Source organism: Rhineura floridana, chromosome 3 (genome assembly GCF_030035675.1).
Source record: "Rhineura floridana isolate rRhiFlo1 chromosome 3, rRhiFlo1.hap2, whole genome shotgun sequence".
Lineage (NCBI taxonomy): Eukaryota > Metazoa > Chordata > Lepidosauria > Squamata > Rhineuridae > Rhineura > Rhineura floridana.
The window spans coordinates 193,107,534-193,128,422 of NC_084482.1; the positions used below are offsets into that span (position 1 = coordinate 193,107,534).

Genomic DNA, 20,889 nt, shown 5'->3' on the forward strand with positions numbered 1-20,889 from the left:
TTGCCCTTATCATGCTTCATCCTCGTTAGCCTGGCAGATTTACGACCCAGCTGCCAGCTAAGGACTTTCCCGCCCTGGTAAATACCCAGGAATTTCCAGCCCCGCCTGCACTGCTGTCTCGGTGCAGAGCTGACAAGTGCGAAGAAAGGGGGTGGGAAACTGTGGGTTTGCGGAGCAACAAAGACAACAAATCTCAAAGCAATAGGGGTGATCCAAAATCAGAAGGGGTCTGTTGTGTAGGAAATTTAGATACTACAACCCCTTGTGAGGCACAAACGGCTCTGTTATACCACCAGAAAAATATGTATCTAGTCTCTTCTGTAATGGTCCCCTCAACTGATGTTGAGGTGTGCAATGACCATATAAGCTCTCGGCCTCTAATACCTGAGAATAGGAAGTGGAGCCTACAACTTGACAATAGGACGAATAGGACAATTTAGAAGCACCAAATTGTTGGCTGTTCTACTTGCATCTTAAAGCAGAACAATTTAGTGCTTCTAAATTGTCCATGTCTGGAAACACCCCTGGTCTCTGGCATTCGTCACTTCCTTGATGTGCTTCTGGGGAAGGATCATTTCAAAGCATGTGAAATATAACCTGTGTGTTGCTCTGTTGTTGTTTTTTAATTGAATTTATATTCCTCCCTTCCTCCCAGTGGGAGGATGTACGTATTCCATTGCTGGGGGAATGGGCACAGCTTGTAACGAATTACTTGTAATTCATTACTTTTTTGAAGAACGAGTGGGTAATTCCTTTACATTTTGATTGTTATAGAACTAGGAGTAATTTTATTACTTTTGTGGAGTAATTGTTATATTTCCAGTATTACTTTTGGGCATTACTTGGAGGAGGGAAGCAGGGGAAGTCTTCTGCTCCTCTGATTTGTGAATGAAAATCATGTGCCTTAAACTGGGCTTCTGTGCAGTGTCGCTCTTCCCTCATGTTCTGTGGGTGGGAGGTTTCACCTGTGAAAGTGCAGTCCTATGCATGCTTACTCAGAAGTAGGGATGGGAGACAAATTTGATTCAGTTCACATTTAAAGGTGAACCAAATCTGCAGTTTCTGAAACAATATGCACACCGAAAGCAAGACATCCTTGGAAATATGCACTTCTCCAAATTTTGCAGTGCAGTTCTTAATCTACATATTATGTATAAAAATGCATGCATTGGGGAAAAGTTTGCATACAAATGCATAAATTTAAAAAAATAACATTGAAATATACATTATGTTGGGAACAATAAAAATATTAGGGAAATATGTTTTGCAAAAATGCATATGTTAGTCTAAAATGCATATGTTAGTCTATTAGGAGAAATTTGAACTAAAAGGCTTATAATTTTTATAGTTTTTTTAAAAAAAGAATGGCAAATTGATGTGGAAATAAGAACTGAACTCACATTGGAAAAATGAGATATTGAGAAAAATAGAGAGATTAGCCCAACCCAGTGTCATGTAGTGGTTAGAGTGTTGGACTACAACCCTCAGAGGAACGCAATGATAAACCACCTCTGAATACCGCTTACCATGAAAACCTTATTCATAGGGTCGCCATAAATCAGGATCAACTTGAAGGCAGTCCATTTCCATTTTCACTAAAAAAAAAAAAAAAGTAATTCCTGCTGTGCTCAGTGGGGCTTATGTCCTAATAAGCAGAGCTTGGAAGTAATTCGTTACAAGTAATGAATTACTTTTTTGAGGAACGAGTGGGTAATTCCTTTACACTTTTATTGTAATAGAACTAGGAGTAATTTTATTACTTTTGTGGAGTAATTATGTTTCCAGTCTTACATTTGGGCATTATTTAGAGCGGGGGGGGGGAGCAGGAGAAGTCTCCTCTGATTTGTGGATGAAAATCATGTGCCTCAAACTGGGTTTCTGTGCAGCGTCGCTCTTCCCTCATGCTCTGTGGGTGGGTAGAAGGTGACAAGGGAGGAGGTGGAGAGTGAGACGGGGTGGAGTGGAGAAAACAATGGTTTAAAAAAATGGATGGTGGTGGTGGTGAAGAATGGAGTGGAGGGAAAAAGGAGCCGGAGGGCAAGAACATGGATAAAGAAGAAAGAGGCAGCAGCAGAATGGAGATAAAGAACTGTGGAGGTGAAAGATGACATGTGAGAGTTTGTGTGTGTGTGTCTGCATGTGTGTGCGTGTGCATGCGTGTGCGTGCGAATACTGTGTTTGCACTTGGCACACAAAGTGGCCTCCACCACCCTTTCTGGCTCCTGTGCTGCATTTGCAGGGTTTTTTTTAACTTTTTTGTCCCTTAGTTGGGGGCAGGGCAGGGCAGGGTCTGGGAGATGGTTAAGTGAAAGAGATTATGCTTGCTGGCTGGGGGGGGGGTTGCACTTGGTTTGACATGGAAAGATCTGAGTAGTGGCCTGTGCCTCCCTCCCCACCTCCCTTTCCAGCGGAGAGACCACCATTGCTATCCTATGGATAAAAAGAATGATTCTACTGCCTCTGCATGTGTGTGTTTATTTTTAATGTTGTTTTAGGCTACTTAGATGTGCAGCAGCCAAGGCCAGGACCTTGTAGCCATTTTTTTAAAAAGTAACTGAAATGTAGTCGTAGTGATTACTTTTGAGAAAAAGTAAAGTAACCACTTCCTTTCAGAGCAATTGTAATTGTAATGGTAATTACTACTTTTGGGGCCATGTAATTGTAACTGTAATTTAATGCTTTTTAAAAGTAATTTTCCAATAATAAGTGTGACTGGGAGGACAGGCTAAATTACACACCCAAAGCCAAATAATCCAGAAGCAAGTCACTAGACTATTGGGGGGGGGCGCTCACATGTGATGTCCATATTAGATCCCCCCCCCTCTCTCACACACACACACGGGGGGGGATCTTAGATTGAAGTTCTACCTGGAGCTATTGTGGTTCAGGATCTCTACCACTATTGAAAGGAAAATTGAGGAGAGTGACGGCACTCCAAGGAAAAGATTACCTGAGGTTGCCCTAAATGCAGGAAATACATAGATTCCTGCAACAACCTTGAATGGTCAACTGTCGCTTGAGAATTAGATGTATACATGCCGAGGGAACCTAATCCAGATCAATTACCCATCATCAAAAGCAAGTGGATTTTCTGAATTTTACAGACTTGCCTCCCTTCTCAATGGGTTTTTGCCACAGCTCAGTCCAAAGGGGAAAACAAAATACAGAGCAGACCACTGTGTTCCCTGCAAAGCTAATAAATAACAATCAGGGACAGATAGTGACTGTATTAACTGGAAAAAAGCAATGCCCACCCAGATTCTGTCCAGATAGTGGGAGGATGCTATGCATTGGCAAGGTGGAAGTCCATGGTTAGGATCAAAGATAAAACAGAGGCTTGGCTTGGCTGTGGAATGCTAAAGGAGCCATAATCACTGATGTGCAACTTCATGGCCTTGAAAAAGAAGAGTCCCTATCTAAAGCTGAGAGCCAATGTGGTGTAGCAGTTAAGGTGTTGGGCTATGACATGGGAGACCAGGGTTCAAATCCCCACACAGCCATGAAGCTCACTGGGTGACCTTGGGCCAGTCACTGCCTCTCAGCCTCACAGGAAGGCAATGGTAACCCCCCTCTGAATACAGCTTACCATGAATACCCTATTCATAGGGTCACCATAAGTCAGAATCGACTTGAAGGCAGTCCATTTCCATTTCCATCACTGGCTACTAGCAATGATGGGTATATTCTACCTACACTGTGGGAGTCAGTATGTCTCTGCATACCAGTTGCTGGGAATCACAGGAGGGGAGAGTGTTCCTGTGCTCCCATCCTGCTTGCAGGCTTCCCAGAGGAATCTGGTTGCCGAGAGTGAGAATAGGATGCTGAACTAGATAGGCCTTATGAACATATTTTGTTTATTGATTTAGAATGTTTTATACTACTTTTCCTTCTGAGAGGAAGGGGGGATAGAAATTTAATAAATAAAAAGCTTTAATAAATAAAAAGCATTTGCCTTCCATCAAGTTATGGTAAAAAGTATATTCTTGCTCGTATTAGAAGCAATGAGACTAGGAATGGGAAAGGTACAGATGGGAAAAGATGGCCGCTTCTCGGTAAGACGTTGTTTTATTAGCTCCTGCAGTATTGATTGATAAGGAGAATAAGCCGTAGTTTTTTAGTTTATTATTTTGCCATTCTTTTGTTTTTATCTGCCTGTTTTCATCTGCTTCTGCCTCTGCCCAACTAATTTAGCTGGTAATTGACTAAAAGATTAAAGAAAAGTGGAAACACTTTTGCTTCTGTTTCCTCCATTAATGAACTGTGCCAGTGATTGATTGCTTCAACTGCTGCTCATTGGTAGTGCGTTCTTGCTTCGCTGGTTTCAAAGGCTTGGGATTGTTTTTTGACTCGGCTTTATCTTGGAATGCTTGAGATATGAAATAACATGGGTTTGGTTTGGCCATTTGACTGTCTCTACACTTGTGGCCTTGGCTGGTGATACTGCACGCCAGGCGCTGAATAGGAACAGCAGCCGATAGACTTACAAGTTAAAGAGCTAGGTTCCTGTTTGTCATTATGGTCCTTACAAGAAGGAAATACAAGCAACTAGGAATGATTCCTATGACAGAGGATATATCGTTGGTCATTAAAAAACATAACCAAAGCAAAATTCTATTGCATCAAGTCAACAATTACATCTGTTATAGGCCCCTTGGATACAACGAATTTAGAGAAGGAAGAAAATTGCTTAGAATGGACACTTGGTCCGCAGTGTCTAATGAAAGTGTTATCTGGAGACAGCGGAAAGACTAATGAATGTTCTCTTGCGGCGGAGATGGAGCTTGCTAATCGTCCCCCCTGCCATCCTCAGCCAGTTTCCAGTATCTTGGCCAGCCCTCAGGAACTCCCCAGGGACGACTGTAATTTTTTGTCATCTCAGCCCTATGCCTCTTCCTCTTGTCATTCTACCAATCCAATCGAAGCGACATCTGATAGCTCAGATCCTAACACGATGGCTGAACTTTTAAACTCCCATCTTGAGCTGCTTAAGAGCCTCTTTGTAAGATGGACTGAGGATTTGCTGCAAATCAAGAACCTTTTTGTTGAATGTATGGGCCAGCTCTCACTGTTTTCATCCTTTTTTCTGTCTGCAGAAAGGGGCTCTATACAGCCTTCCCCTACTTTGTTGTCATCGCCTGATTTGGTTCCAAAAATGCAGAAGGAAAATGATCTAAGCCCCCTCCCAGAACTAAGTCCAACCACTGGGCTGTCTGTGTGTGAAACTACAAGGCTGGGCAACAGCCCTTTAAGCGGGGCTAATTCAAATAATTTAAATAACTGTCCTGGAGATTATCATGAGGTGGTGTCAGCAGAGAAGGGACGAGGGCGTAAAAAGAGGGAAAAAATCCTAAGGTGTTAACAATAGGAAAAAGGAAAACAAAAAATATGAAAGCTGCTGTGAATTCCAGGAAGAGTTCAAAAATGAATTATAAAAAACTGTTTAAATTGCTGGAGTGCTGTCATGGCCCCGTCGGAGGACTCATCAGACGAGGATGACTGGGGAGTAACAGCAGCAGCAGACCCAGAAGCAGCAGACCCAGAAGGAGAAATGGAGGAAACTCCTGAGAACCCAGCTCCTTCTCCCTCTCAGCTGCAGAGCACCCCAGACACAGCTGAAGCCCTTCAACCAGACACAGACAGTGAACGGGATACTCCCCCCTCACCTGCAGAACATAGACAACAGAAGGTCAGGCAGAAGAGGGGCAGGCCTGTCCACTTAAGGCCAAAACGCTGATGGCTCACACCTGCTGACAAACCTGCTCCTTAAAAGACAAACCTTGGCTTCAGCTTGTTGCTGACTACAACATCAGGTGTGGCTTTGTATGTTTCCAGATTCCCTGAACCTTATCTTGGACTGACCCCTCGGCAACTGAACCCGGACCTCTACTGACGTCTCTTCTGGACTTCTGGCTTGGCACATAAGCTTGGAAAGGGCCTTGCCCTTATCATGCTTCATCCTCGTTAGCCTGGCAGATTTACGACCCAGCTGCCAGCTAAGGACTTTCCCGCCCTGGTAAATACCCAGGAATTTCCAGCCCCGCCTGCACTGCTGTCTCGGTGCAGAGCTGACAAGTGCGAAGAAAGGGGGTGGGAAACTGTGGGTTTGCGGAGCAACAAAGACAACAAATCTCAAAGCAATAGGGGTGATCCAAAATCAGAAGGGGTCTGTTGTGTAGGAAATTTAGATACTACAACCCCTTGTGAGGCACAAACGGCTCTGTTATACCACCAGAAAAATATGTATCTAGTCTCTTCTGTAATGGTCCCCTCAACTGATGTTGAGGTGTGCAATGACCATATAAGCTCTCGGCCTCTAATACCTGAGAATAGGAAGTGGAGCCTACAACTTGACAATAGGACCCTGGTTTTTACTAATTATCCCAAACCCTACGGCCAGTTGTTGCAGTGGGACTGTAAAGTTCATTTATCAAAGTTTTTATCACCCGTAGTTAAGATCTTGCTGAAACCAGACTCTTTCAGGAAGATTGAATATCTTTTCTATAACAGTCAGACGGCACAGGCATTGGTCACTTTTGCTGGGGCTTCTACCGTGGACTTAGTCCTTTCTTGTAAGCACATTTTTTTAAGAGAGGGCATGGAGGTTAAATGATATTTCAGAGATATTTCTCCTCTTATATCTCTGATTCCATGGAGAAAGGTCCTATGCCCTGGGCATGAAGGGTTTGCTGATGGAGCAAGCCCTACCTTGGAACCACTGATAGTGGAACCAGGATTGGGCAATTTGGGGGTGCCGGATGCTGGGATTACGCACAGTAGGGGAGGAGGCTCTGTGTGTGAGAGGGGTTTAGGTTTAGAGAATTTCCTTCCGGAAGAACTTGTACTTATTAACAGCTTTGGGCAGCTTCCGGAACAGGAGCAATGTGGGATTCTGGCTAAGCTGGCGGCCTTGACATCTGTGCTTACTAGTTTGAGTACCCATGATAGGAAGCTGAATCTAAATGACCCATATCGAATTTTGCCTGAGGCAAATGTTAATAAGCCCTGGTCAAACCTCAGTTGTCTTGAGAAATCCATGGCCCTTGATCCGGGGGTTACCGGTTTAATCCAGCCTTGCAGGGGGAGCAGGTCAAATCACTCTGCTGAGGGATATTCTATGTTTAAGCAGGGTTATTTAGCAGTAAGTCCTGATATAGTAGTGATGCAGCCATCTGAGAAGCCAGCAATTAGGGACCCTGTGTGTTTATACAAGGGGGAGAATTTGCATGTGCCATCACAACCGTCGCCACCTAAGGCTAATGAGGATATACAACATCTTTTGTTTTGTTATGAAGGTATAACATCAGAATTGAAATCCTTTGATTGGCTGGAAGTACGCTATTTGGATTCTCAGGAATGTGGCTCCCCAATTCACAAGAGTAGTTCCTTGACACCTGTAACTCATTTGAGTGATTTAGGTATTCAATCTACCAATTGATGTGTTTTGAAGCCCTCCATGGCATGCTTCAATGAAATTGAGGAGCAAGACTGACTGGAGATACCGTTGGTGTCCTCTTTTTAAAAGGTTCTTTCTTGGAACATTGCAGGGTGGAATTCTAAGAGTAAGGACTCAAGCCTCGTAGCCTATCTAAACAACTTTGATATTATTTTCCTACAGGAAACTTGGTGTAGAGATCAAGTCTTTATTGAGGGTTTTGTTTCGTTTAGTATCCCAGCATTGCCAAGTAAGAATAAGGGTAGATCTAGGCAAGGATTGTGTACTTTGGTTTCCTCTGCGCTAGATGCCAAATTAGTTGAAGTTCTGGTTCAGGATTTAATGGGAAATGATTTGATGGTTTTGACTCTGTTTGTAGAACTAAGGCCGATTCAGCTGTCATTACTTCTGTTTAATATTTATTTCCCCCCTGTTTCAAACAGGGAGATTATTTTGTCAGACTGGATTGGACTGGACTCCTTGTTTGAACAATGTCTGTCTATTTACCCCCAAGCTTTCCCTGTCTTGGCTGGTGATTTTAATGCAAGGACAGGGACTTACCTTCAGGATGCTCCTCGGACTGGATTCCTATCCAATGTGGATAGGAGAAATTTAAGAAGTAAGGCTCGCCATTCCAAAGATAAACACCTAAACTTGGCTGGAACTGGCTTGCTCCAGTTTACATGAAAACACGACCTGTGTATTCTAAATGGATCATGTGCAATGGATGAGTGGGGTAAATTCACCTTTATTTCCTCTCGGGGGTCGAGTGTGGTCAATTATTCCGTGTGTGTTAAAGCATGAGAGCTCCTTGTTCAGAGTTGCAGCTCACACTGATACCGACCACTTGCCACTGGAGTTTTTTCTTGCTGTCTCAGGAGATATTCAATTACCTAAATTCTCCTTGCCATCCCTAAGATCATTCCCCTTGAACGTTGGTAACAAAATCAAGTGGTCCCATGAGATAGAACAAAAATTTCTCGAGTTTCTGAAACTTCCCCATATTAACCATCTTGTAACTCAGTTGGCTCTGGTGGAAGCACCGGGATCGGGTGTGGCTTTTTATGAGGAGCTGATCCAGGGGGTCAGTTTATTATCTAAAAATTTTCTTGTCCCCATTCGCAAATATCCAGATAATAGAAGTAATAGCTGGTTTTACAGTGAATGTAGGAATATGAGGTCAATTCATGCTGCTTATCATTGCTACCGCAACAATAACGGACGACAACTCCAGCATTCTTATTATGCACTGCGCATGGATTATAAGAAACTTATTGTCAAAAAAAACCAGGAAGCTGCTCATGACTCTTGGCATATGCTTGCAGCTGCAACTGTTACACGCAGCACCAGGTCCTTTTGGCAGCTAGTCAATGGGGCCTTGACTAATCGTAAGGAAAGCCTCGACTGTTACATATCTGCCAACATATGGGAGGAGCATTTTCAAGTGGTTTTTAATAATGAGGACATTTTAAGTCCTAGCCTCCCCTTTTCTGTCTCGTCTGAAATCCCACAGTGGCATCTGGTTGATCCTGATGTCATCGTTGATTTGCTTATGCGACTTAAGAAAGGTAAGGCAGCTGGACCAGATGGTATTCTCCCGGAGATGCTGCATTGTAACATAAGTTGGTGGGCCTCTGTGTTGGCCTCTCTATTTACGACAATTAATGAATCCGGTTTGATTCCAATATCCTGGTTGAGAGCTTACATTGTACCAATCTATAAGTGCGGCTCAAAAAGTGATTCAAATAATTATCGGCCTATTAGTTTGCTCTCTGTGGTAGGTAAGATCTATGCTGGTTACTTGGGTTCTAAGCTAAAGTCGTGGGCAGGCGCTAATCATATCCTGGGCCAGGAACAGATTGGTTTTAAATCGGACCATTCCACTCTTGACCATTGTCTGGTCCTGTCCCAGTTGGTGTACAAATATGCAGTGTCCCCTGGTGGCAAATTGTTCGTGGCCTTTGTTGACCTAAAGTCAGCTTTTGACTCAATTTTGCGAAGTTGCCTATGGAGCAAATTAGATTCTCTAAATATTGATAGGAGACTTTTGCTCCTGATAGCGGCACTGTATCATAACACTGTGATACAAGTAAGATGTAACTATCGTGGTCATCTCACTCGCGAAATTTGCTCTACCCGAGGAGTAAGGCAGGGGTGTGTGTTAGCACCTATTTTTTTTAATTTATATCTGGCTGACCTGCCTAATGCTATGAGTTCGATTCAATCCCATTCCACCAAATTATGGAACGATAAAGTGTGCATTTTTCTATATGCGGATGACGCAGTTCTAATATCACTTACCAGGTTAGGGTTAAAAAGATTGCTCTCAGGCTTTGCGGCCTATTGTAATGATAACTTTTTAACAATTAACCATGTAAAATCAAAGGTTATTGTGTTCTCAAAGTGGAAGGTCAGATTCCCCCGGTATTTAAGTTCTGGGAGAGTTGAACAGGTTAATTCCTATAAATATCTGAGAATGTGGTTTCATGAGTTGGGTAGTTGGAAACCACAAGTTAACTATATAAAAGCCAAAGCTGGAAAAAATCTGGGAGCACTAATACGATTTTACCTTTCTAAAGGTGGGAGATATGTTCCGGCAGCTATACGCATAATTAGGACAAAAATTGTTCCGATGTTGCTGTATGGTGCTCCGATTTGGTCCCCTTACTTTAAGGAGTCCTTAGAAGGACCTCTGCATGCTGCTTTGAGATCTATACTTGGTGTCCCTAAATGTGTTTCAGGGGTCGTTCTTATGCTGGAAGTGGGTTTAAATTCCTTGAAATGCTTAGCATGCCTTCATACAATTTATTACTGGTTACGCTGTTTTTTTAAGCTTTCTCCAAAGTCTTATGCTCGACAGATTTTAAATAACCCTGTTAATGCAACGTGGCCTAAACTGGTTAGGCTGAAAATTGAGTCAGTTGGTCTTTTACCTCAAGAATTGTTACAGATGGACCTCCAAACGGCCAAGGCGTTGGTTAAAAAACGCCTAATCGATATAGATAATCAAGAATTGGTGGCAGCTGCCACGGGGCCGTGCTCTCCCAGGGCATTGGGACTGCCCGTTTTGCCCTGCTTGGAAGGGATGCGATATCTGTATTGGCTGTCTATTCCTAAGTATAGGCGGGCCTTTACCTTGGCTCATTGTGATGCCCTTCCTTCGAGATTGTTGGAGGGCAGGTATGAAAAGATCTCAAGGAATCTTCGATTTTGTCCCTGTGACGTGCAAGAGGTGGAGACGATCACGCATGTCCTTTTTAAATGCAAATTTTATGATGGTCTCAGGAGAGATATTTTAAACCCTATTTTTTTAAATTATCCTGGGTGATCGGCCAGTACACTTTTAATGATTCTTATTCAGGGCTCCGATGTATCAGTTACCTTGAGTGTGGCCAAATATTTAAATCAAGCAATAATGATCAGAAAGGACATTAATGTCCGAAGGCCTGATTATATACTACCTGAAGTCATCTGATACAGCTTATAGTTACTTTGTATTGTAAGTACTGTAAGCCAGTGCACTGTAAGAGATTTTGAAAGTGTACAACAATTGTAAAATGTATTTCTCTGTGTATTTGTATCTTGCTGTGAGTGCCTGCTATGGTCTGTTGACTATGCAATAAAGGCGATTGATTGATTGATTGATTGACTAGGAATGGGAATAACTGTCAATTACTTATATTTTCAGTTCAGTTCTCCTCATTTTCACTGCATTTTGTAAAAAAAAATTAAAGTCCTCATGAAAATTCATCAGCATTTTTGTACAAATTTATCCCAATACACACAATTTTGTAATAATTTTGCCTAATATAGGCAATTTTGCAAAGCAATTTCCCCTAACAGAATGCATGTCTGTATGTTATTTTCAACAATATAGGCATTTTAAAGTACATATTAACTTCAGAGAAGTGAAAATTTCAAAGGATGACTCCAATTCAGTTCTTGTATTGTTTTGGAAAGTGCATATACAGTACGTTTGCCTCTAAATGCACACTGAATCAAAATCCTCTCCAATCCTTAAATGAGACCTGGGTATTTTTCATATAAATGTTATTGTCTTGCTATCCATTGCACATCCTAGAAGGGCAATGAACCAATGCCAACTGGCTGCTTCTTTATGGGATTTCAGGAAGCCCTGCTTCCTAACCAATCAATTAATTCATATTGTCCAAGGACATGTACTCCACACCTATCAAGTCCTTACTGCTGCACCCCCTCAGCTCCCCCACAACCTGGCATTGTTGCTGCTGGTCACACTTGAATCCCTCAGCAACTGCCAGTGTCTCAACTTCTCCCGCCAAATGTGCTCTCCTGGCAGTGCTGCTAGTAGTGCTTTGGGATGTGAGTGGCCTCCATCTTGTATTTTGCAAATTAGAAGGATCAATGTCAATGTCAAGCAATTTATTTTGGGAGATATAAGATGGCAGCCACCTGGCATCAATTACCTGTTTATTTATTTTATATGATTTCTTACTTGCCTTCACCATAAGTTCCAAGAGCAACTTACAATAACAGAAAACAGTTATAAAAACACAGATGAAATCATTACACTTATAAAACACATCAAACCATTCCAAAACAGAAGAATCAATATAAATTCAGTAAAGGTGGAGGGTCTCAAAAAACAGAATACCTTAACTGTCAAAGGTCAGAGTAAAGAGGTACATCTTCAGCATATGGTGAAAGCTGTACAATGAAGGTGATATATAGAAAGATAACTCTTCCTATCTTTGTTAATATTTTATTGTATCTTTTCCTTTCTATATTCTTCTTTATTTCTTTTACTACTACTACTACTAATAATAATAATAGAAAAGAAATCACAAGACTCCAAACATTGTCAAGATTGCTGGCCTCTTTTATTTGCTTGAGGGCTATGGCAGCTTTAGTGCAACGGCTGAAATAATATTCTAAAGGCATTCTTAATTATTAAAAATGCCTGAAAACACCCCTCTCTTCCTCCCACTCTCTGTCTCTTGCTTTTGTTTTTACGTGAAAACTGAGATCTTCAAGATGTCTCTTCCACCACAAAAAGTAAAACTGGACTGCAGGATCCATATTGTGCAGTTGAGTTTCAGGCTAGGAGAGCTGGGGGTAGATGTATTATTCAGTGCAATCCACATCCTTCATTTTCAGATATTTCACCAACAAGAGATTCTCTTCCTTAAGCCATAAGGTCTGAGTCTGGAAAACAGTAAGATACATTTGGTTAAATAAAGCTATAGCAGGAAAGATCCTGGGGATTGCAAACTTAATTCCCATTTGCTTTGTAGAATCACTTACCTTCTGATTTGGCACCATACTGAAAGTAATGGAAATTGGTAGAACACTTCTCCCAATAACCAAACATCCCATGTCCTGAGATTAACAGCAGGGGGGGAGGAGGACTCTACTTGTAGCCCTACCAATGAGTGTTGCCCATTGTGGGGGGACTCAAAGGAGGAACTTCCTCCTCTTGGAAACAAATGGCCACAACACTATTGGGGCCACATTCACACCATACATTTATTCCACGATCATGGCTTCCTCCAAAGAATCCTGGGAAGTGTAGTTTGGTAAGGGTGTTGAGAGTTGTTCGGAGACCCCTGTTCCCATCACAGACAATTCCCAAAGTTACCTGGGAAGAGGGATCAGTGGCGTACCAAGGGCGAAGCAGTGGGGGCAGGCAATAAGGGGGTGCTTTGTCTGTAGCGGATCTGACCCAACGGCAGCCCTTCCTTGCTACATTTTCTCCAATGGTTTACAACTAATTCTTGAGCCTGGCAGAAGGGGTGGAAAGGGGGGTATGTCTTGTAATGCCGGTTTTAATTTTTTTTTGAGGCAGCTGAGAGACATCACTGTGCATCCAGTGCCGGTGCCAGGCTATTTTGCACCCTAGGCAAGGCTAACTACTTGCACACACACCCCAAAAATGGCTAACTTCAATTTTCAAAAACAGATGTCTTGTAGAAAAAATGAAAAGCACAAAACTAGAAACTGCTAAATTTATTTCAAATTGCAAGTAATACAACAATCTTTGATTATCTTTCTCAAATACAACAGAAAATGTTTTAGCACACAAATCATTTTTAAAAATGATTTACTTCAAAAATGATAAAATTCTTCAAAATATAAAAGTAAATATTATCAGAAATTTATAAGATATAACAAAAATTATGCACAAATTGCACAAACAATTTAGCCTACTTGTTTTAGGCAAGAAGGGTTTAAGTGCCTTCAGGCTAGGCCAGTCACTGGAAAGCCTCTGTAGGAAGAAAGGAGCCTAGTGTTTTAGTCTGTTTTTATGATTTTTAAAGTGTTTTTAGTGCTTTTGTTTGCTGCCCTGGGCTCCTACTGAGAGGAAGGGTGGTGTGCTGCCTCCGCAGGGTTTAGAATTGTATATAGAGAGACTCCTTCTGTTGTGCTAAACAAGGCATTTATTAGGTAGAGAGTTATGGAACTCTAGAGTTCTGTCTCTATGCTCCCTTAGCCTTACAGTAACTTCCTGTCAAGTGACATCACCCCTCTCTTTAATTGGTTAGTTAGTTTTCCCTCCAAAACCTGCCTCAGTTTGTTTCAGTCATGTGAAGGCAGTCATGAGTGAAGGCAGCAGGCCTAGTAGCCTCAGAAGAGAACACTCCTTTTTTACCTATCTCTCTCTCTCAGAAGATATTTCTCTGCCAGAGTTCACCATCCCCAGAGACTGTATGCTTTCTTTGAAGTTTCTGTGTACCTTTGTGTTTTCTGGTTTAATAAAATAGTTCTGATTAAAAGAGAGAGATTGAGTTGACTGTCTGGCAAAGTGGGTTTCAGAACCACAGGCTCAGAACAGGTGGGATATAATTCCTAATGGAGTTCATATTGCAAAGGTTTTCAAAGCATTGCTCTCTTCAATAGCCCCCAGGGTCTGACTCTAAGTTGCACACAAGAGGGAAAAAACTGTAAGCCATATTCTTACTTACTCAAACTGAGAATCTCAAAATTTTCTGACGTTGCAATGAAGTCTAGGCACTGCCTGGCTCAGCAAAACACAACCCTGGCTTCACTATTGGCTACAATCCTGAAAGGGTGGGATTAGAGCCACAGCTTGGAAAAGTTACTTTTTTTGAACTACAACTCCCATCAGTGGCCATGCTGGCTGGGGCTGATGGGAGTTGTAGTTAATTATATTCCATTGCACTGTTGTGGTATTTATCTTAAAATAAAAAATATAAATTGTCAGTTGCATTTTTACAAGGCTTAAAAAAACTAATCTGTATAAAACTGCCCCTCAAAGGTCAGTTCTGCACCCCTCTGAGGTCTGCGCCCTAGGCAGCTGCCTAGTTGGCCTAGTGATAGCACCGGCCCTGTGAGCATCCCTTTTTTAATCAGCGAGTCCAAGCCTTGCTTTTTGATCCGGCTGGGATTGGGCATTTGTGGGCGCTCCCTTGCCCTCTCTCACTTTCTCAGGTTGAAAGATGTATATGTTTGTGGTGCGAGATGAAAACAGCGGTGTCTATGCTGAAGTGTCCAAAATCCTCCTTTCCACTGGACAATGGAAGAGGCTTAAAAGATACAACCCCCTGTTCAACCTCATGCTGGGGGAGAGGAACAGGTTGCCCTTCGGGAGACTGGGTAAGCAGGCGACACCGCACAGCCGAAAGTATCAGAACAAATGAGCGGCATTTTTCATCCTCAAGCCACGGTGCTTGTTTGTAAGAAAGAATGGGTGCTCACAGCCGGGGGGGATGTGTTCTATTTGAAGTAATATGGCACGGAGTGTCAGCTCCGGCGACCTCCTGATTTCGTATGCAGCTGCTGAAGTTTGAGTATGCTGCGTGTGTCAGTCAAAGTGAAGTGTGCCTGCCTCATGCTGCAGAGAACTAGATTTGAGTGTTGGCTGATGCAACAAGGGGTGGTGACTTGACTGCTGGCAAGTCAGCTTCAGGCTTTGCTTGCCCAGGAGGTGTGCAGGACAGAGAGTATCCGAAATGAATGATATAATGGCATACAAATTAGCATATCTTAACCTTTTGATGATTATGTTTATTAAAACATATTATTTTTTTATTAACCAATGACAGTAGATTTCTGCAACAGACTATTGGACTGGTATAACTGGTTGCTTTGACAACCATAACACAGCATTTGGTTGGGTCTGTATCCTATCACAACATAATGCTGAGACTGCAGTTGCAAAGGAAAGCTTAGAGATTTTCAGATATTAAAGGAACTACTGAAGAACAAAGAATTGAGCAAACCTACAGCTGGTCACTTGTTATGCATTTGATAATCCCTTCCAGTACTGAAGTGTCATTTTTGCTTTTTTTTATATTGGAAGTTTGTCATGACCTTTGGCTAGTACAATACATTTATTATTGATTGAGATTAGAAGGCAGTGAAAAACAATCACATCTCTCTCCAGCAAACTGCCCATTTTCAGGCTATAGATTCCTCTTACCAGGTTAAGATTGGTCAAGATGCTGAACAAAGGTGTAGAGCATTCCGCATTCATGCTGGGCACAGGCTGAATCCCTATTCCCTGATTTGTCTTTCGACTAACCAGGAGCACCTCTGTCTTGTCTGGATTTAATTTCAATTTGTTCGCCCTCATCCAGTCCATCACTGATGCCAGGCACCGGTTTAGGACCAGGACAGCTTCCTTGGCTTTAGGTGGAAAGGAGAAATAGAGTTGGGTGTCATCCGCATACTGATGACACCGAACCCCAAACCCCCAGACAACCTCACCCAGCGGTTTCATGTAGATGTTAAATAACATGGGGGACAAAACTGAGCCCTGAGGAGTCCCATATGTCAACTGCCAAGGAGTTGAACAGGAATCCCCCAGCACCACCTTCTGGGTTCATCCCTCCAGGAAGGAGCCAAGCCACCGCAACACAGTGCCCCCAAGTCCCATCCTGGCAAGGTGGCGCAGAAGAATACCATGGTCGATGGTATCGAAAGCCGCTGAGAGGTCCAGCAGAACCAACAGGGACGCACTCCCCCTGTCCAGCTCTCTGCGTAGGTCATCCACCAAGGCAACCAAAGTCGTCTCTGTTCCGTAGCTGGGCCTGAAACCAGACTGAAATGGGTCAAGATAATCCGTTTCATCCAAGAATCTCTGGAGCTGGGCAGCCACCACACGCTCTATTCCCTTACCCAGAAATGGTATGTTGGAGACTGGCCCATAATTTCCCATTATAGAGGGATCCAGGGAGGGCTTTTTCAACAAAGGTCTTACAACTGCCTCTTTTAGGCACATTGGAATTCTGCCTTGTTGTAAAGAGGCATTTACCACTCCCCTCACCCAGTTGGCCAGATATGTATAGAATTGCGCTGCAGGTTTCCATGGGACCATAGCCAAAACATGTTGTGCATGCTTCATTGCAGATTGTAAAAGAAACAAAAGTGCCCTTTGTTGAAATGATGTTTATTTATTTATTTATTACATTTATACCCCGCCTTTCTTTTCATGATTGAAACCCAAGGCGGCTTACATATGGTTCCTAGGCGGTCTCCTATCCAGGCACTGACCGGACTGGACCCTGCTTAGCTTCAGACCATAGCCTGGGACCAAAGGGGGAGACTTTCCTAAAGTGGGAATATTCTTTAGGAAGTAGTAATGATATTGGGTCCAAAACACTGATGAATCTTGAACAATTTTATATCTTTAATATAAAGACACAAGCACATGGCAAAAAGAGTTTAATTCACTAGCCTCCTATATCTGAGTTATTTGCGGTTAACTACCTTTGAAGCTGATCCACATGTCAGTGAACAAAAATGATTGACCCACTGCAAACTTTCTTTCTCTGTTTTTTGTGTAAAATTTATCCAGGTGGATTATTTTTAAAATGTCATTTTTGTGGATGTTTGAGTCAGGCTTCCAGGACATTTGAGTCTACTTAGCCACGAGAAATGAAAGAGAATAATTATGCTTCTAGAACAGTTTCCCCCCCTTTTTTCAAAAAATACATTAATGTAATTAAAAAGTAATAACCCATTACTTTTTTCCTTTTTTGTACTGTAATATTTATTTAATTATTTTACTGGCATGATTATATGTACGAAGTTCAATACAAGAACATTTTCACTGCGTTTCTTTTCTGGCCATTATTATTTGTTTCTTTTCATGATTATTACTGAAAATAATTTTGTTGTATAGAGGAGGGGGGTGTTAAAAATGATCCACTCCGGGTGTCAAATATGCTCGATACGCCACTGAGAGGGATTGATTGTTAAAGTACTCTGGCAATTGTAGCTCTGTGAGGAGAATAAAAGTCTCCTAACAACTCTCAGCACCCTTCACAAACTACTCTTCCCACGATTCTTTGGGTAAAGCCATGGCTGTTTAAAGTGGAATAATAGTGAAATAAATGTACGATGTGAATGTGGCCTGGGTTTCCACTGTATGGTGAAAACCTATTTCCGCCTTCTCAACTCAGAGCACTAGAGAACTCAGAGACATCTTAAAGTGACAAAGTGGTGTGGATGGAGCAAGTCTGCCTTACAGACAGATACTCCCAAATCACATTGAACAAGAGGCTACTTCAATTGGGTTATGTGTGGGGTTTCCTCCCACTTCCCCAGGGATCATACTATTTACCTCTAGATTCTTCAATGGCTAGCCACTCCCAGAAGCCACAGTAACAAGTGGCAGACACCTCCTCGGTCTGAGCTGGCTCTGTGCTAATACGGAAAAAACTCTCTCCTGTGTAGATGGGCCATTGTCCGCCATTTTCCCCATCAGGAGACCTGTGAAAGGAAGAAAACGTTACCAGTCAGGCCCAGATGAAGGAGGGAAAGAGCAAGGGAAAGGAGGGAAGCTGGTGAGCTATCTCTTGTTTGTTTGTTTAAATAATTTCTATGTTCTTTGTCTTTTTTTAAAAAAAAATCTCAAAGCAATTTACCTCACTTAAACCTTCTTTAAAGGAAAAAGAAACAAAATGCATGGTTATAAAATGGGGGATACTTGGCTCAGCAATGCTACATGCGAGAAGGATCTTGGGATTGTTGTTGATCACAAGCTGAATATGAACCAACAGAATATGATGTGGCTGCAAAAAAAGGCAAATGCTATTTTAGGCTGTTGAAACATGTTCAAGCTAATTTATGTTCTAAATGTTTCTAGTAAACCTGATTTTCTGTTTGACAGCTTGAAATCCTGAAACTTTAACTGAGGAACACAGATCACGTCAACAGAGAATATCTTCTTTCCATGTGATGAAAACATGAATAAGTGATGTATTCCACTGGTTTAAAAATTCACAGTAGCAAGTGGATTAAGGCTACAATCAAACAGCATTTATATGGAAGGAAAATGCACTGAATTAGTATTACAATTACACTTTTAGTGCCTGTAAGCAAAGGAAGTGTATTCACAAAATAAAGTCAATAAGCAACACTTGAGAAAAGAGAAAAGCAATGAGATCCCTGTCAGGACAGCAATTATACATCAAAGAATATGTAAATAATGTAAATTGCTTTTTAATTTACATATCCATTCATATATAATGAGTGCATTTAAAAAAAAAAGCTTTTGTTGTAGAGAAATAAGGTGGAAAGCATTCATAGAAAGAGTCAATGCCATGATAGGGATCAAATGGCAGACTAAAGTAAATCCACTCAATAGTTCATTTTCGACAGATTCCTTCAACATCCCCAGCAGGGATACTGCTGGCAGTAGATTCCACCACCTGGCATTTAAGTAGGTGCATTACAGCACTCCTCACTGGTAGAGCCCTGCTAGCAGAAGATAGTGGAGGCTGATGGAGTCATGAAAGGTGGGGAGACAGATACCTTCATGCAAACTCCCTCCAGTCCAGAAGATCAGGAGTTTGGATTGCAGCCTAACACTGCAAAGTCCACAAAGTGTGTCTTAGTTGATTTGGGTTGAGTATCTGAAACTTTTTAAGACTAATCAGCTGACAATGGACAGGAGATCTCCATGGTGGAGCTAGATTTATTAGTTTATTAGGGACTTTGCCCCTGCATGCTTTGTATGCCAAACCCCACACACAAACACAGGGATTCCCAAACACACACACACATGGGCTCTCACCCCCCCTAGGACTGTCACACACACATACACCCACACACAGGCTCCCAATCACACACACACCATGCACTCCCAAACACACATACACACACACACACCAGGCAGTCCCAAACACATACACAGCAACTCCCAAACACACACACACACACACACAGAGGCAACTCCAAAATGGCTCCCCAGGCACTCACTACTGCCCCATTTAGGCAGCTTACTGGCCTCCCACCTGCCCAGGCTGGTGCTGTCACCACCTCACCTCAACCGCTTAGTTGCCTCCTGCATTGCTGCTGCTGCCCACTCACCTGCCCCCCGCCTGTCATCTGCCCTCCCACCTGCCATCCTTGCTTCCCTTACTCCCTCGCCTTGCTTGCCTGCCATCCTGCCACCACACTGCAACCTCATGCGTGACAGCATGACAGCTTACAAACATATTACATAGAGATAGACCACCTTTCCTCCAAGGAGCTCAAAGTGATGTACATGGCTCTCCCCCTGTCCCTTTCATCCTCACAACAACCCTGTGAAGTAGGTTAGACTGAGAGACAGTGACTGGCCCAAGGTCACCCAGTGAGCTTCAAGAGTAGGGAACCTCAGGCCCCAGGCTTGAATGCAGCGCTCTAGGCCTCTCTAGTTGGTCCTTGGAACCAGGTCCGGTTCTAAGGGGCGGCCAGGTTGGGCACTGGCCCGATGGCCCCTGGAGCTACAGGGGGCCCCTCAGCTGCCCCTCCACTCCCCTTCCATGATCCGCGGGCCCCCACGTCTCCCCATTTACCTGTCTGCTGTCTTTTACCATTGCCCTTAACAAAGATGGTGGCCACGGTTTCCCTAAGGTACTGAAGCCCCTACCGCCATCTTAGCTGATGGCAGAGATACCCGCACGTAGCACACATGCGTGCCATCAACAAAGATGGCAGCAGAGGCTTCATCCCCTTAGGGAAACCGTGGCTGCCATCTTGGTTAATAATAATAATAATAATAAAATTTTATTTTTAGGCCACCTATCTGGCTGAATAAACAGCCACTCTAGGCGGCGTACATAATTAAAATTTAAAATACACATATAAATACAATCATAACATGTTCAATTTACCCACATCTATACACTGAAGAATTAAAATTAACTAGGGATTCTATATGCCCACTGAAACAGCCATGTTTTTAGTCCTTGGCGAAAACCTGCCAAGGAGGGGACATGGTGTAGGTCGTATGGCAGAGAGTTCCAGAGGGCAGGGGCCACAACCGAAAATGCCCTCTCTCTGGTCCACACCAGTCTAGCTGTTCTAACTGGTGGGACCAAGAGAAGGTCTTGAGAGGCTGATCTCATCAGGCGGCATACTTGGTGATGCTGGAGGCGCTCCTTCAGATACCCTGGACCGAAACCGTGTAGGGCTTTAAAGGTTAACACCAACACCTTGAATTGGGCTCGGGAAACAACTGGTAACCA

The 20,889-nt window shown here is 42.8% G+C and overlaps 1 protein-coding gene and 1 long non-coding RNA gene across 4 annotated transcripts in view; one reads left to right on the top strand and one right to left on the bottom strand.

The window, feature by feature from the left end:
- The first annotated feature begins 3,701 nt into the window (after window positions 1-3,701).
- On the top strand, window positions 3,702-18,860 carry LOC133380923 (uncharacterized). Of its 3 annotated transcripts, none has more exons than XR_009761586.1 (3): window positions 3,702-4,052; window positions 18,110-18,219; window positions 18,546-18,860. It is a non-coding gene; the product is annotated as an uncharacterized LOC133380923 (long non-coding RNA). The 3 variants fall into 3 exon arrangements; XR_009761584.1 differs by lacking the exon at window positions 3,702-4,052 and adding an exon at window positions 5,390-6,013; XR_009761585.1 differs by lacking the exon at window positions 3,702-4,052 and adding an exon at window positions 7,475-8,051.
- Window positions 11,411-20,889, bottom strand: part of LOC133380921 (cholinesterase-like) — a 32,519-nt gene continuing 23,040 nt past the window's right edge. The window contains exons 3-4 of the mRNA XM_061619148.1: window positions 17,997-18,145; window positions 11,411-12,616 (exon numbers count right to left, since the gene is read on the bottom strand). Of these exons, the coding sequence (XP_061475132.1) occupies window positions 12,597-12,616; window positions 17,997-18,145 (169 nt within the window). The 3' untranslated portion in view covers window positions 11,411-12,596. The remainder of the gene's footprint in view (window positions 12,617-17,996; window positions 18,146-20,889) is intronic.